Source organism: Malus sylvestris, chromosome 15, assembly GCF_916048215.2.
Source record: "Malus sylvestris chromosome 15, drMalSylv7.2, whole genome shotgun sequence".
Classification (NCBI taxonomy): Eukaryota; Viridiplantae; Streptophyta; class Magnoliopsida; order Rosales; family Rosaceae; genus Malus; species Malus sylvestris.
Window position 1 is genome coordinate 54,198,308 of NC_062274.1, and position 15,134 is coordinate 54,213,441.

Sequence of the window (15,134 nt, forward strand, 5' to 3'; positions counted from 1 at the left end):
GATTCCAAATAGAGATAATCTTATTCTACACTTTCCTATCTTCATTTTGATATATTATGGGTCAAATTTGATTAATAAACGATTGAGTTACGAAACTTTAAAAATTGTCCAAACTTTCGATCAATAGCTTCGGAAAACTTGACGGAGTTTTTACCGGAATGACCAAAATGATGGATGGTAGACAATCTTAGGGACCACTTTTATCGATTTGAAATGTTAAGGACCAAATTGATGAGTTATGGAAATCTGGGGAACCATTTTGACTATTTTAGCCAATTTAAAACTCATAAATGATGATTTTTTTTATTTTTTTTGGTGCTAGCTCGTAATCAGCTTATTCCCCATCCGATTAATGTTAATATATCTTTCGTAGGAAAACAAATTCTAACCGAAGCTGAAGTTGAAAATACTAAATTGCACCTGAAATAAGATCTCACTAGATGACGGTATTTCGGTGCAAAATCTTCAAACGAGGGTACTATATTGGTACTAAATTGCCCCACCTTGTTTTGATTAAATTGTTTTTTGAATCAATCCACAGAGAGAGACACGATATACAAGCAAAAGAAAAGAAACGGATGATTACGTTCAATTATTAACCCTCTCAGTCACCTCACATTTTTCAGAAATTCAGATCCTTCTTGTATCATTCGGTGCTTGAACTCTACGCCAAATCCAGTTGCTACTTTGATTTCATAGAGACTTGGATCTGTGGGTGAAACTTGAAACTAGGTTTTGGCTTGGGGACATGTTCAGAGATGGTCTTGGTGGGTTGGTGGTGATGCAAGAAAGATGGAATTTAGATTTAAAGTAGAGATTTGGAGAAAATGTTGGATTTTGTGCGTGTTTGATTTTGATGGGACTTGAGATTTCATTCTGAGGTTAGGTTAGGTGACTATATTTGTTCGAAAGGTCTTCGAGTCGGAGGACAACATGTTCTGGAGGGACCGTGCGAGGGACAACAAAAACCAAAACGGTGGCGGCGGTCCGCCTTGTGGCCAGGTTCGAGTGCTCGTTGTTGGCGACTCTGGTATTTCTTTCTTTTTCTAACTTTTGATTTTCTTTTAATTTCTTTGTGCGTCGGTTTTCCCAATTTTGATTGATTACTTTCTTCTTGATCCTGCTCTATGTAATTTGATGAAGAATATGGATAGTGAGAATAAAGTTTCATTACAACTTTGGTGCCAAATTGTTGTAGATGAGTTTGGGGACAGGACAGTTCTGACCACAGTGGTTGCTGCTCTCTGAACTAGTTCGATTAAAGAATAATTGGATTAACAAGTACAACCGTGCTAAGTTAGCCGAAGCAATTGAACTCGAAGGCTTAACTGACACACGAGAGTCGCTTGTCATGGAACTTTTGGAACTTGATTAATCGATATCTACACATTTCATTTGTGGATTGAGAAAGTTCCGTTTACGTCTTTGGACCTTGTGCACTGGGTACGACGATTGTTAAATTTATATCATCTTAGCTTACTAGAAGAGTAAAAAGGTCGTACCCAGTGCACAAGGCTCCCGCTTTACGCAGGGTCTGGGAGAGGTGAATGTCGGCTAGCCTTACCCCCATTTATGGAGAGGCTGCTCCCAATCTTAGCTTACTAGAAGAGTAATTGCTTAAATGTTTATGATAATGCATTGCTCAAATTAGTATTTGGTAGGCAGAATTGGAGCCCTATAAACCTGTAATTTAACACCCACTAATGTGTGTAAAAAAAAACAATTTTATAGTGCATCAAGGACGATTTTCTTTATCCAATCTCTGCTTGGTTGTACACTACATCTCATAATTTCAGTTATAAATATCAAACTTTGTCTTTATATTGGTGGTGTATTGGCAGGTGTTGGAAAAACTTCTCTTGTTCATCTGATTGTCAAGGGTTCTTCCATCGCACGTCCTCCTCAGACAGTAGGGTGTACAGTAGGTGTAAAGGTGAGAATTTATCGTTTCGTTGATTCTGATGGGATATTGAGAACTTTTGCTGAACTTGAAGTCTAAATAATTGTTTACCATTTTTCCGTCCAGCATACTACGTACGGAAACTCGGGTAGCTCGTCAAGCAGCATTAAGGGTGACGCTGAGAGAGATTTCTTTATTGAACTCTGGGATGTGTCTGGACATGATAGATACAAAGAATGCCGGTCTCTTTTTTATTCCCAAATTAATGGCAAGTTTGAGACCTCTCTCCCTCTGTAAACATTTTAGTCTCCTGGCAAATACTATGCATGTTAATATATGTAAAAGAAAAGGCCGTGAAGTAAAAAAAGTCTAAGGGACAATTTAATTGAGTATTTATCTTTAATTTAGAAACCATCAGCCTTTCTTAGGCTTGTAATTGCATAAATTTAACCATTTTTTCATCTCTTGTTGCATCCATGTTCTATATGCATAATGATGAAACAAGCTTGATAGGTGTTGACAAAGTTTTAGTGGTAAGTCATGGTGGCATACAGTTACGATCAATATGATCATCCACAATTTATTTCCTATCAAAAGCAAAGGAACCAGCATGTTGCAGCCAGATTTAGATTTTTCAGCTCATGATACACTTGACATTCATATGCAGGTGTAATCTTTGTTCATGATCTCTCCCAGAGAAGGACAAAAACTGGCTTACAGAAGTGGGCAGCTGAGATTGCTGCAACTGGGACATTTTCAGCTCCACTAGGATCTGGAGGTCCTGGTGGCCTTCCTGTCCCGTATATTGTTATAGGTAACAAAGCTGATATTGCTGCAAAAGAGGGTACAAGGGGGAGCAGTGGAAATCTTGTTGATGTAGCTCGGCAGTGGGTTGAGAAACAAGGTTTGCTTCCATCCAGTGAGGAACTTCCACTGACTGAGAGCTTCCCTGGTGCTGGAGGCCTTATTGCGGTAAGCAGCAGGTTTTTTGTTCTTGTTTTCCTTCCTCTTGTTTTCCTTCCTACCTTTTTTTCCTTGTTCATTGATTGACGCTGTACACATTATTCTAATGAAAATGAAATTAGTATATGGTAACTTAGCATTCAATGAATATAGTTGTGGTCGTATGAGACATGCTTGTAGGCAACTGACCTTATTTTGCTGTCTCATTGGGTACATGGCATTAGATTTGTAGTATGAGGCTTTGCATTAATAATCCAAATGACGTAGAAAGTGAAAACTTTACATGTACTTCAAAAAGCTGTTGTATCCTAAGTAGACAGAACTTTAATTAAGTTCTATGGTACAAAAGTAAAATAAAAGAGAAGAGATTCCAACTCATTCCGGATTTTGGTATCACAGAGGTTTCTTGAAAAAACTCCATAGAAGCTAGATATATTTTGGTGCACCGGCCTTCATTATCACAAGAAAGTGTCTAGCATACACGCAGAGTCAACTCATGCTACACACATAAGCGGGAAATCACAAGAACTCTGATTCCTGTCACTATTAACGTTAAAATCTTGAAATAGCCATTTAAATTTCTTTTTATAGCACCATGTGTACGTGAATCACTGAAAATCAATGCTTTAAAGGCGAAGGCATTGGCGTTTCTTGGATAGCCCTATCTAGGTGAAAGCCTTGAGGCGTGAGGCGAAGCCTCATGGGACCTAAATTTTTTGATATATATTGTATTATAATTATATGTATATAATATAATACTTTTTAAAACAAATTAATCAACAATCAAATAAGCAATCAAACCAACCAGTAACAAAATTGTAAACGGAAAACTAAAAAACTTACTTGAATTTTGAAACAAATTGTGGTGGTGTGGATAATTTTGAAACAAATTGAGGTATGAGATTGAGGTAAATTGAAATATGGGATTGAGGAGAATTTAGGGTTTGAGGAGTTGGCAAATTGAGGATTGGGGAATTGGGTGAATTATCAATGGGAAAATCAGGTATTAGGATGGAGATGAAGAGGGGGGACTTGCCGGGGGGTTTAAAAAAAAAAAGTCACTTAAAAAAAATGAAAGACTTGGCCAAAACGACGTTGTATTGGGCCAAGTCATTTAAAAAAAACTCTTATCTTCTTCTTCCTGAAGATGCCACTGCAGCACAACACAGAACCAGCCCAGCCTTCGACTTTGAGGGTCGCAGGAAATTTTGAAGCAAACATCACTGCTGCAAATACATGTGAAAGACATTTAACCACTGTTAAATCGTAAACGTGATCATGTAACATAGGGATAATCCAAGATCATTAATATAACACATAGAATACATGTATGAATTGCATTTATGCTACAAAAAAAATGTAAGGTACTTAAGTCTTAAATCTTAAGGGCTGTGATATTCACACTCCTTTTTACTTCCTACACATCCTTTTAATTTGTAGCCGTCGGATTGAGTGAATTAAAGAAGATCAAATGACAGAAATTAACAAGGGGTGTGTGAGAAGTACAAGGGCTTGTGCAGATAGCACACCCCAAGTCTTATTGTGCTTGGGATGGCCTTATTTTTGTACTCTTTAAGGCTTCTGCCTGCCACTTTGTTTTTTTCTTTTATTCGTGTATATATATGGGTTAGCCGACCCCACTTAGTGGGAAAAGGCTTTGTTGTTGTTGTTGTTGTTGTTGTGTATATATATGGGAAAAATGTTATCAATTAGGCTGGCTGATTATGTTTATAGATTGTGAATCTGGGTCATTGCTCAAGTTGATACTTTCCTGCATGCGTGGTCCAAATTCACCATATAAGAGAGAACACCGTAGGTTCAGCCATGACATTTGGTAGATGTTTATGATCACTAAGAATTCATTTTCTGCACGTGTAAGAATTCATTTTTGGTTGTTAGTTGTTGTATCCATGACATTTAGTAGATGTTATTAGATCACTTTTTTTTTTCTTTTTTTTTTTAAGCAAGAGAAGAGGAGATAACATATGGAAATGGGTGGGTACTTGTACTTGAATAGGTTTTTCTTCAACTGTAACTCTTTGTTTAGATGCTTGGGTTGCAAGGTCAGAATAGGATTCTTATTTCTGTCCCATTTACATGTCATTTACTTGGGAATGAGGTTGCTTATGTTATTCTAAATTGGTGCCAAAATCCTGCAGAAAATCTTTGCATTTATAAACGCATCTATCTATAAATTGGTCTTAAGTTTGGTGATCTGTGGTTAGAGAGAAGGTCAATTCTTGGATGTAATAGGCCAAACTTATTATTTTGACTAGATTGTGGATCTGTTCTCATGAATGACCAGGCAAAACTTTTTTACTTTGATCAACAAAGTCATTGTTTTCTGTCCACAAAAGAAAAGGTTTAATTCTCGATGGGGAATATGATTGTCACATTGAGGAATCGTTGGTAATGTAGAATTACAAATGGTTATTAATCCATTTATTACAGCTGTAGTTATTCTACATTCTAATATATGTTGGTCTATTAAACATTGACAGGCTGCCAAAGAAGCAAGATATGACAAGGAAGCTGTGATGAAATTTTTCCGTACGGTCTGTATTCATGCTCTTGCTGTTAGCTTTTTCCTTTTGCCTTACGAAAGATATCCAACTTTTGTCTCGGTTGTTTCAGTTGATCAGAAGAAGATATTTTTCCGATGATTTACCTGCACAGAATCCATGGTCTGGTTCACCAGTACAAGGACCTTCACAGACTGTAGATGAAAATTGGAGTGACGAGGATCATTCGTACAGGAATGCCAGGTAGGTTCAGCCAGTTACATTGTTCTCCCCAACTTGCTTCATTTATCATCATCGCTAAATAATTTATGGCGGGTATGCTGGATCACAAGTGAGATGGTTTTCATGTTATAAAATGTAAACGGCGATTGATTGCGTTTTGGTGTTCAGATGCGTAAGTGTTGTGGGTCCTAATATATAACTGTTTCTTCATCATTTCATCTATAACTGTTTAGAATACTAATCTATAACCATGGGCATGCCAGTTACATGCCAACACAAGTCATGATGTTTTGAATACTAATCTGTAACGGTTTATTCACCATCATCTCTCCTCACAATAGACTTTTTTTTACTGTCTGGACGAGTGATGTTTCTTACCAAGTGTTCTCTGTTGGCAGCTTGCGTGCTGACCCTTACAAGTACAACATGCTCCCTCCTCTTCCAGCGCAACGCAATCTGACGCCACCTCCCACGCTTTATCCTCAGCAACCAGTTTTGGTTTCTGAAAACTACAGCCTTCCCAGGTTTTCCCATACTAGTTACTCAGAAATCAGCAGTGCAGCCAGATCAAAGCGCTCCGATATTAATGTGTAATTGTCATTGCCTCTGGTTAATGTGATTATTGTTTGCATGAATGTACTCTTGTGCATGCGGTCAAAGTTCGTCCCATTTGTTTCACTTGTAACTCCTCCATTGATTCTTTTACTCTATAGGTTTTCATTGGGAGTGGCTTTTGTTTATGGTTTAGTACATATTGATTGATTCATCGACCTGAGAAGTACAGGCAATTCTTTTCATCAAGTTCTCTTTCTTTGCAAATTCTTGTCAATTATGTAGTGTTGAAGACATCTTTGTCATCCTTTCTTTTCGAAATTCTCTTGAACTGGCTGGTAAGATACGATGAAACATATCACATATATTTTGCACACATCACTTACACGTCACCCAATTCTAGAAATTAAAGCGCAAAACATACCTTTTGTTTTCTTTAACTTGAACTTATTATTATTTCATTGATATGAGAGAACTCAAATTTTTGTAAGGTACAACGGCAAACCATCCAAACAATTTTCGAGTCTTTATATTACATGGTAGTAATTGAAAACATACGGAAGCCCTCCCCTTCCACTGGCACAACCTACATAAATCTTCTATGGCCAGGTACTCTTGATTTGTACCACAATTTGATGTATGACACCGGCACATCATCCTATACTTGTGTACAGCATAAGCATCACGGAACATCTTTCGTAGATACTGGAGAGCTTGAACTGAAACAAAACCTGATCAACTACTTCGATTCAGTTTCAGACAACTTCCTCCTAAGATCCTTCAGAGCGTCAACAACTTCTGAATCAAGATTGTGTTTTAATAATCTCCCTTGAAAAGATGTAGACCTGTTTTAAGGTAAATGAGAAATCATTTATCATTGGAATGAAACTGACATTTGCTCTTTGCTGACCAGCAAACAGTAGGACATTTCGTTAAAAAAATAAAAATAAAAATAAAAAAAGCCACGAACACGACACTCAGTAACTTCCTTGAATCCTCAGAAAAGTTTCATTAACATGCCAAGTTTCATCTGAAATACAACTTACCTATGTTCTTCAAGCATTCTTTCAAACTCCTTCTGTGATGCTTTAATCTATACAAAAGAAATGAATTTGCATCAACATAAACAGTGGTACATCAATAGGGAGATTCATACGTCATATTATGGGCACTCTAGCCCTACGCATTCTCTCATCCCGTTTAACATAGTTCATACGACATTAAGATTTAAAAATATTTTGTGTATCTCATTTATTTTTCAAGGAAAATTTGCACAAACACCTCCTAGAGTATTAGGGGTGTGCGCAAATACCACCCAAACTAAAAAATCTTGCCCGTTTACCAACCCAAATTCTAGTGTAGATGCACCACCTCTATCAATTTCTGCTAAAAATTCCATCATAAACTTATCGTATATTGGGCATTTGAGCACTGTTTCATGTATGTTCTCCCCACTCTCAGACCCCTAGACAACTTGGGGCAAGAATTTTGTTATTCAAGCATACGGAAGACAAGTCCCAATAGCTTTAGTAAACTGAATTCCTACCCTAAGTCATCTAAAGGGGTGTTTAAGTGGCAAAAACCCTTAAAAATGGCTCACATGCATTGCAGTCTTGCAGATGATATATTTTGACTAAACACATGAATTGAAGTTGAACAACCAAACACATAAAACAATGAGACAGTACAAATGCATAACCTGATAATAGGGATTACAAATCTAAAGAAACTCATAAATCGTTCCACTCTGACAATTACACACTAAGGCGTGTTCTGAATAAATCTAACAGTTACTAACATGTGGATATTAGGACAATAGTTTAGAAGACTATTGGACATCATTGGATTAAAAATAATCACCTCTGAAATCAATGCCTTGCAACTCCAAATGAAAGCCCCCTAAAAGATAATAAAACATAAGGCTGTATAAATGATCACATAGATTCTTATTCACGACTAGTTCTTATGAGTGACCAAGAAACATAGGAGAAAGATCAGATAATACACATTGAGGCATGAAATAATAATTCTTTTCTTTTTTTTCTTTTTTTGTTTTGAAGATAAAAATAAAAAGAATGAGGTTGCAAGAGTGCTGTACTCAATCATGGAACAATATTACTAGTATAAGAAAACATGCAAATGATGGAATTATGAAGGGGTATACTTAAAAAAGATTAGTAAATCACAACTTAGACCCGCCAGAAACTCAAGATTCTGACTGCAAATAGTATGCTGCACAAGCAGAAAAACTTGTCGCAGCTAGAACGGGACTTACAGGGAAATACAAATATATTATATGCTTATATTTTCTGCACTAAAATCCAACCTCCTTGATTACTATAATAGTTTAACAAAGATAAAAGTCCAAATTTACTAAACAGGTATGTAGGGTTATGAGAACACATACTGCTCCATGTGCTGCATGCTGCTGAATATGATCAGAGGTCACAACCCAAACTTTAGGGCACCCATCCTCCCTTAAGGCTGCAACCTGTTGCGTACAGAAACATCACAAGTTACAGATCAAGAAAAAGAGTAAAGAAAAGAAAAGAAACTACAGATAAACAAATTCTGGGGTGCAATTCAAAACGGTATGGCGAAGCTAACCCATTCCAGGCCTAAAGCCGTGCACAAATGCAGTGGCGTACTAGAAGTGATATTCAGGAGATCAAATTATTTCAATATTTTGTACTGCATATATGATGTAACTCTTTGTTTACCGATTACCAAGTTATATTTAAGAAATATGAGACTCTTAGATTAGAAGAGAAATTGGGGCCACAACATGTAAGGTCATGTTCCTGTCACTGATGCTATACATGGTAATAACCCTTTTATATATAAGAAAAACCTTCTCCTTAAAACTGATGCCCTTATATTTCTCCATCAAGCCCTTCAAATATTATATTTTTGTGCTACAGTCTTACTATAACAAAAATGTTCATGATGACCCTAGTCATGATAAAAATAATAGAGCCAACATAAAGAATCACAAAAATGCACAAAATTTTATGTGACTTGGGAAAATCCTGCCTACGTCCAAGAAGAGTATATGACTTCACTGTAAGAGAGAGTGAAACAACTATGAGTAATCTACTCAAGAGTTAATCCCTGACTCATACTTTGTACCAAATTCTGCACTCTTCGTACACCTTTCTCAACTTCCTAAGAAGAACCCAGTCCTCTTAATGCCATTGACTTGAGAACTATACTGCCAACTACATTAGAAAAAAAAACCTCTTGCTTTCCTAGATAAATATTTTGCATATGATAGTTGTCCTCCATTGAGGAGGGAATTAATCAAATATAGGGTATTCTGGTTATTCCTGGTTGTTGAGAAGAACTTTAGAAAAGGGGAAGAAAATCATTATACTTCATATTCAAATGAAAGGAGCACAAAAATTTACATAAAATTGCACTTGTAACAACTCTAGAAATTAGACCTGAATTTGGTAATCAACTCCACAGACTGTTAACCAACCATCTAAGCTTGCAGCCAGTATAATCATCTATAATATGCCCCATAACAGTTGGTTTAGGTCCTAGGAGCAGATTCTTGCATACCATTTTGAAAAAGAACTTTAGAAGGGGAGATGAAGAACATCGAGTTGCATACTGAAATGAAATGATTAAACACAATTTACATAAAAACCTAGGACATAAGTTCCTATGGTAACCAACTCTACAAACTAGACCTAATTTTAAGCTATTATAAGCCAATAATCAATCATTAAGCTAAATTTCTAATAACTGCTCATAGCGATGTTGATAACAATCGTCGCAATATAAAATATTTCACAGATTTTGTTCTCTTTAGCACTCTCATGTATTAATCAAACAAAAGAAAATGATGGAATCGTTGAGCAGTCTTTCTTTTCCATTTTACTTTTGTTTTTGCCACCAAGCTTTGTGTAATAGATGTGTTTAATATACTAAGCCGCAATTTCCCTAAACACCAAAACCTAACCACATTTCCCTTAACAGTGACTTCTTGCTTCTAAAACAACAAAATTACTGTTGTTTGGGGAGCCAGAGACAGCACCCTTTACCTGGGTTCCTTTTTTTCTTTGTAATTAAAGTGTGAGGCGTGGGCAAGGCATCCAGGGGATAGCCTGGCCTAGGCGTGAGGCATGAGGTGAAGCCTCACGGGACCTAAATTTTTTAATATATACACTGAGCGTACACATATATTATATTTAAAAAAAAGAAGATTATTAATCAATAATCACCATGAGCACACACATATATTATAAATATATATACACACATATATACACATATATTATATTATATATATATATATATAATAGAGGATGAAAAGCACAACGAGCACACATATAACAATGCATGCAGACAACACACACATCCATTATATAAAAAAATAAAAATCAGGAAAAAAAAGGCAGAGAGACGATAGTGCAAGGAAGAGGTATGAGGCGGTTAAAAAAAATAAAAAGCAGCCAAACATACGCCTGGACGCCCTGAGGCACGCCTCCGCTGCCTAGGCAGCTCCGACGACGCCTTCCACCCACTCCCTCAAAACAGAGGCGGCAACCCTCACGCCCAGCCTCAGAGGGCGCCTAGGTGCGCCCTGATGCGAGCCTTTGAAAACATTAATTCCTGACCTTTGACCCTTCACTTTAAATCTTTCACCGCAATCCTTACTGCCATAAACAACTTGCAAAAAAATACCTAGCTAGTCATGTAACTCTAATATATAGTTATATACCATGCTGAAAGATCCTTATTAGCTTTGATATTCGAGCCTACAACATCTCTCTGTCCTGTATCACATATTTTACCTCTTGATAAAAGATGGGTGCCCTAGTTCAAATGAAAAATAAGCAAGCATAGGATTTTGTGTTACCACAAAATAGGAACCGCAAACTCAAATCAGTTAAGCAAACAAACATTTTTCTTTTACCTTCAAAGTGAGAAAAATTGTAAAGTTGGTTTCAGCTTCAAGTTATTCCTCACCTCTTTCTCAATCCACGCATCAGCACAGGTTTCACCAGAGTATACTACATCAACACTGCAACATTATGAATTCTTAGGATCACAATTCCTTATATAAATTTATATAGTGCCAAGGGGATTTAAACAAATATATAAACTTACAGCTGAGTGTAACATTTCTGTTTAAGTTAAACAACGATGTTTCAAGAAGTCAAACTTCCCATTTAGTATGACCTTGGCCAATTATAGAACAATATAGTAACTAATACGCCTATTCTCCCACCAAATAATAAATATAAGAGGGAAACGTCTCTGGAGAATCAGAAAACAGAAAGCTATTTCACCTATCAGCAAAAGTTCACCAAAAAAAAAAGGTTAGCTATTTCACCTATCAGCAAAAGTTCACCAAAAAAAAAAGGTTAATCTCTTAAGGTGTAGAGTGGCAGCATAAAAGAATGTTTGTGAATTTGGTTTGTGAATGTGTTCCTGAATCTCCTGTTATCTGATTCAAAATGTCTTTAGACGGGGCCCATAAAATGAAAACTGTTAAAGAGGCACAAGAGTTATTTGGAAAAAAAAATTATTTTCGATCTTCAATATAATCTGACCTTGTTTGTAAGAACAATGCCACCAAAAATGATTTGTTGGATACAAAGAAAACAAAAAGGAAATTCTTCCCTCAAGAAAACCATTTCAAGCAGTGATTCTTTGAACTCGCATTGAAAACTCAGCTGCAAAACCATGTTAAAACTCTTAATTGTATTTATACTAAATGTCACGCATCAGGTTTAGTCAAGATTTGAGATGTTCAAGATGTGACCGATGTCACTAGATTGCGTGCATTGCATATGCTTGACTCCAGAGCATTCAAGTCATTTGAGGTCTAGATGTTGAAGATTAAACCCCGTCCACACCAAGCTTATCAACGAAATTGTAAAGTTATAACACAAGTATACTGAACATGGACAAAATGAGGAACATGCACACGAAAAGGGAAGTAAGATAAGGTACAGTTTTACCCTGCCATCTTTACCCCAAAAAACTAAAAGACAAAAGGACAGTTGAACAAAAAAAAAAAAAAAAAAAGCTTTTCATTAGGTAGTAAATCACAATATGTCATTTTCCGAGTTCATAAACTGTACCCATTAAAATCTTCCTTGTGTGTGGGGAGTCCAGACATCATGGCATCGAATACAGCTACCACTTTCACCTCTGTACATGTTCCAGAAATAAATAGGTGAGTTATGGAAATTCAGATATACAAAAGACAAAAGACTTCAGGAAAGCCATTTTATTGAAATAATTTAACATGGCACACACAACATGAGCCCTGCACAATGTTATCATACAATATTTCTTACAAATATGATATTACAGCAAAACTTGATATTACAGCTAAACCCTGAATATAGAACCTAAAGTACACAACCATACCTCTCAATGAAGCTAAGTTAGAAAAACCACAACTCAAAATCTAAACTCATATCACGGTTGCTAATAAGTCCATCATTAAAAAAGAGAGAGATTTCCCTAAGCTCAGCCGAAACTGATGCCCAAAGAGATGCTAGTATCTAACTTGGTCCCAGATTTCATCTTCTCGGACATCCTTGTAATCCTGAAAACTCTTCTACAAACCTCCACCCAGATGTTCCGAAAATCTGCCAGTACCAAGCAATCCAACAAAGCTTTAGCTTTTTTCCCACTAAATTACAAAACGTACTCACAAGCACCATGTAGTTAATAAAGACAAAACAACACACAGCTCGGCCTTTGTGTTCTTGTTTCCACCCTTATTTCTTAAAGAAATCATTTGACAGCAGTCTATGAAAAATGGCTCAAGCTTCCTAAATCCAGAGATTGTTTATTGAATAGGTAGAAAGAAAGTGCAAACCTCTTAGCATGCTGAAAGTAACAAGTTCATCGATTAACTTTTGGCGAGCAACATCAAGTCTCCCATTCATAAAATGCTTCTTGAGCTTGGCCCAGTAACCGCAGAGGTTATATCCATCAACAAGCAAGACGGGCACAGCAATGTCCCAACCCTGGTTAGTACTGTGAAAAGGAAAAACAAAATATAGGTGAGCTTTGGAAGAAGCTTAAAAGGGGAGAGGAGGGATGAAGGAGAGAAGAAAGCAGAGAGTGGGTGGTGGTGGTAGTAGTAGTACTAATAGAGGGTGGTGGTTGGATCGCGGTAGAGGTCAGGGTCTTGGGGAAGCTGTTCCTTGGGGACCTTCTTTCGGCGGTATCTAGTAGAGTGCTTAGGTGTGCTAGACTTTCTGTTTTGGTACTCCTACAGTTCAAGTACAAGTAGTTTGTTTGCGTTTACCAAATGAATGAATGAGAATGGAGAAGTAGTAGTAGGCAAACCTTCCATAACTTTAAAAGCTGTAAATTCTGCCTCACATTTGATGTAATCCTCGGAGGAGTTGGCGCCTCCGACCCCTATTAATCATTATTCAATATTCAATTTCAAACTAATCAATCAGTCTTATTATTCGCCAGGCCAGATTGATTACACAACATTTTTTTGAAAATTTGACAAAGAAACAAGTAAACATGCAGAGAGAGATAGAATACCAAAGGAGGAGGAGGCGATGATTGTTGAGACTTGTTCTTGCCCTTGGCCATTACAACAAACTGAAACTGGGCACAAGAACAGCCATAGCAACCTCGTGGGCGTGGCAACTGAAACACTAAAGACGACCATGGCGCCGATTTCATTTCATGGACTCTCAATCTCCCGGCTCCTCCGTCTTCTTCTTCTTCACTACTCTCTCTCTCTCTCTCTCTCTCTCTTTCAATCTCTCTCTCGCTTCCTTCCTTTACTGCCCAGACGCAGACAGACTCCCCACCTTCATCCGAACCTCCCACAACATCCAGACCCCTTTGCCGCCACCAATCTTTATCCACTTGGCATCTTCCTTTTCTTTTCTTTTTCTCTTTTCTATTTTTGTTTTTCCCTTCCTCCGCCCATAATTTGTTAAATCATTTTCACCGATTAGCTTGCTCGGAAGTTGTTAGTTTTTTTTCTTTCACGGATAAACACTTTTTTAGGGAGATGGATTGTCTGCCCTCCCCTTCCTATACCATCTCCATGCCTTTCTGTTTTGTGCGATTACGTTTAAACCATGTCAATATTTTATATTAATTTTTTTATAAAAATAATAAGACAAAAAACAAATGTTGACGTGGCTTAACCGTGATCGCACAAAACAAGAGAGTATGAGGAGGGTATGGAGAGGGGAGGGTAGACAATCCATCTCCCTTTTTTAAACGACTAGAAGTGCATTGGTGAAAATGTTTGAATATTAAAAACACTTGAAGTACTTTTTTTAAGATATAATTTTTGAAATTTAGTTCAAAAAATACTTTATGTTATAAACTTTATATTTAAGTGTGATTGTGTAAATTCTAAATTAGATTTGATACTAATTATTCTTCCATATTATGACTTGTATTTCTTGGAAGAGAAGGATTCTTCCATCCCTTATTACTATAAATAAAGGCTATGCCTAGGGGAATAACACATCATCTACACAGCCCTACAAACGCATCTCTCTCTATTCTCTCTCTATGCCGCCGACCCTCTCTCTCCTTGTCAGATAAAATAAGTCACAACACGTTATCAGCACGCTCCTATCGCTACGTTTAGGAATCTGACATGAAAATTATTCGTCTTCAATCAGGGGAGTATTATGTTTCAATTATTTTTAAATTTTGATTTTATTGATTCATATACTTTTATTGATTCAATTTAAATTTTTTGTTTGAACATGATTCAAGCTTTGGAGATGAAAAGTCGAAATTGAAGAAAAAATTTATGCATCAAACTAGTTCATCAATATCATCATGCAATCAGGTTCTTACAAAACAACAATTTTTATCTCGATATTTTTATAGCTCTGATAGCCTGAACATTCACTATAATGCATGACCCAACTTTACATTTTTCGAATTTTAGATTCTACATAAATTGTGTATGCATTATATTCATAATTGTTGAATTATGTGAATTGATA

The 15,134-nt window shown here is 36.7% G+C and overlaps 2 protein-coding genes across 3 annotated transcripts; one reads left to right on the forward strand and one right to left on the reverse strand.

Moving 5' to 3' along the window:
* Nucleotides 1-488: 488 nt before the first annotated feature.
* Nucleotides 489-6,426, forward strand: LOC126603487 (small GTPase LIP1-like). Its single transcript, XM_050270341.1, has 7 exons — nucleotides 489-1,030; nucleotides 1,842-1,933; nucleotides 2,027-2,168; nucleotides 2,568-2,872; nucleotides 5,365-5,418; nucleotides 5,498-5,628; nucleotides 6,006-6,426. Exons 1-7 carry the CDS (start codon nucleotides 934-936, stop codon nucleotides 6,199-6,201), a joined length of 1,017 nt encoding a protein of 338 aa, XP_050126298.1. The 5' UTR covers nucleotides 489-933; the 3' UTR covers nucleotides 6,202-6,426.
* A 158-nt stretch (nucleotides 6,427-6,584) lies between these two features.
* On the reverse strand, nucleotides 6,585-14,101 carry LOC126603488 (uncharacterized). Of its 2 annotated transcripts, XM_050270342.1 has the most exons (10): nucleotides 13,693-14,096; nucleotides 13,483-13,557; nucleotides 13,281-13,405; nucleotides 13,007-13,167; nucleotides 12,258-12,327; nucleotides 11,137-11,191; nucleotides 8,567-8,650; nucleotides 8,020-8,058; nucleotides 7,206-7,252; nucleotides 6,585-7,004 (listed from the first exon to the last, which is right to left on the reverse strand). In XM_050270342.1, the coding sequence occupies exons 1-10, from the start codon at nucleotides 13,834-13,836 to the stop codon at nucleotides 6,899-6,901; spliced, it is 906 nt and encodes a 301-aa protein (XP_050126299.1). In that variant the 5' UTR covers nucleotides 13,837-14,096; the 3' UTR covers nucleotides 6,585-6,898. The 2 variants fall into 2 exon arrangements, with proteins under 2 accessions (XP_050126299.1, XP_050126300.1); XM_050270343.1 differs by lacking the exon at nucleotides 8,020-8,058 and having other exon boundaries at nucleotides 13,693-14,101.
* Between the last annotated feature and the right edge of the window lie 1,033 nt (nucleotides 14,102-15,134).

What these genes read in the sequence shown, in the direction of transcription:
- LOC126603487 (XM_050270341.1), top strand. Translation starts at nt 934, where the DNA reads ATGTTCTGGAGGGACCGTGCGAGGGACAACAAAAACCAAAACGGTGGC. An exon ending in GGTGTACAGTAGGTGTAAAG is followed by an intron (nt 1,934 to 2,026) that starts GTGAGAATTTAT and finishes TTTTCCGTCCAG; the next exon opens with CATACTACGTACGGAAACTC. An exon ending in TGATGAAATTTTTCCGTACG is followed by an intron (nt 5,419 to 5,497) that starts GTCTGTATTCAT and finishes CGGTTGTTTCAG; the next exon opens with TTGATCAGAAGAAGATATTT.
- LOC126603488 (XM_050270342.1), bottom strand. Translation starts at nt 13,836, where the DNA reads ATGAAATCGGCGCCATGGTCGTCTTTAGTGTTTCAGTTGCCACGCCCA. An exon ending in AGCATGCAGCACATGGAGCA is followed by an intron (nt 8,059 to 8,566) that starts GTATGTGTTCTC and finishes ATTATCTTTTAG; the next exon opens with GGGGCTTTCATTTGGAGTTG. An exon ending in AGAATGCTTGAAGAACATAG is followed by an intron (nt 7,005 to 7,205) that starts GTAAGTTGTATT and finishes ACCTTAAAACAG; the next exon opens with GTCTACATCTTTTCAAGGGA.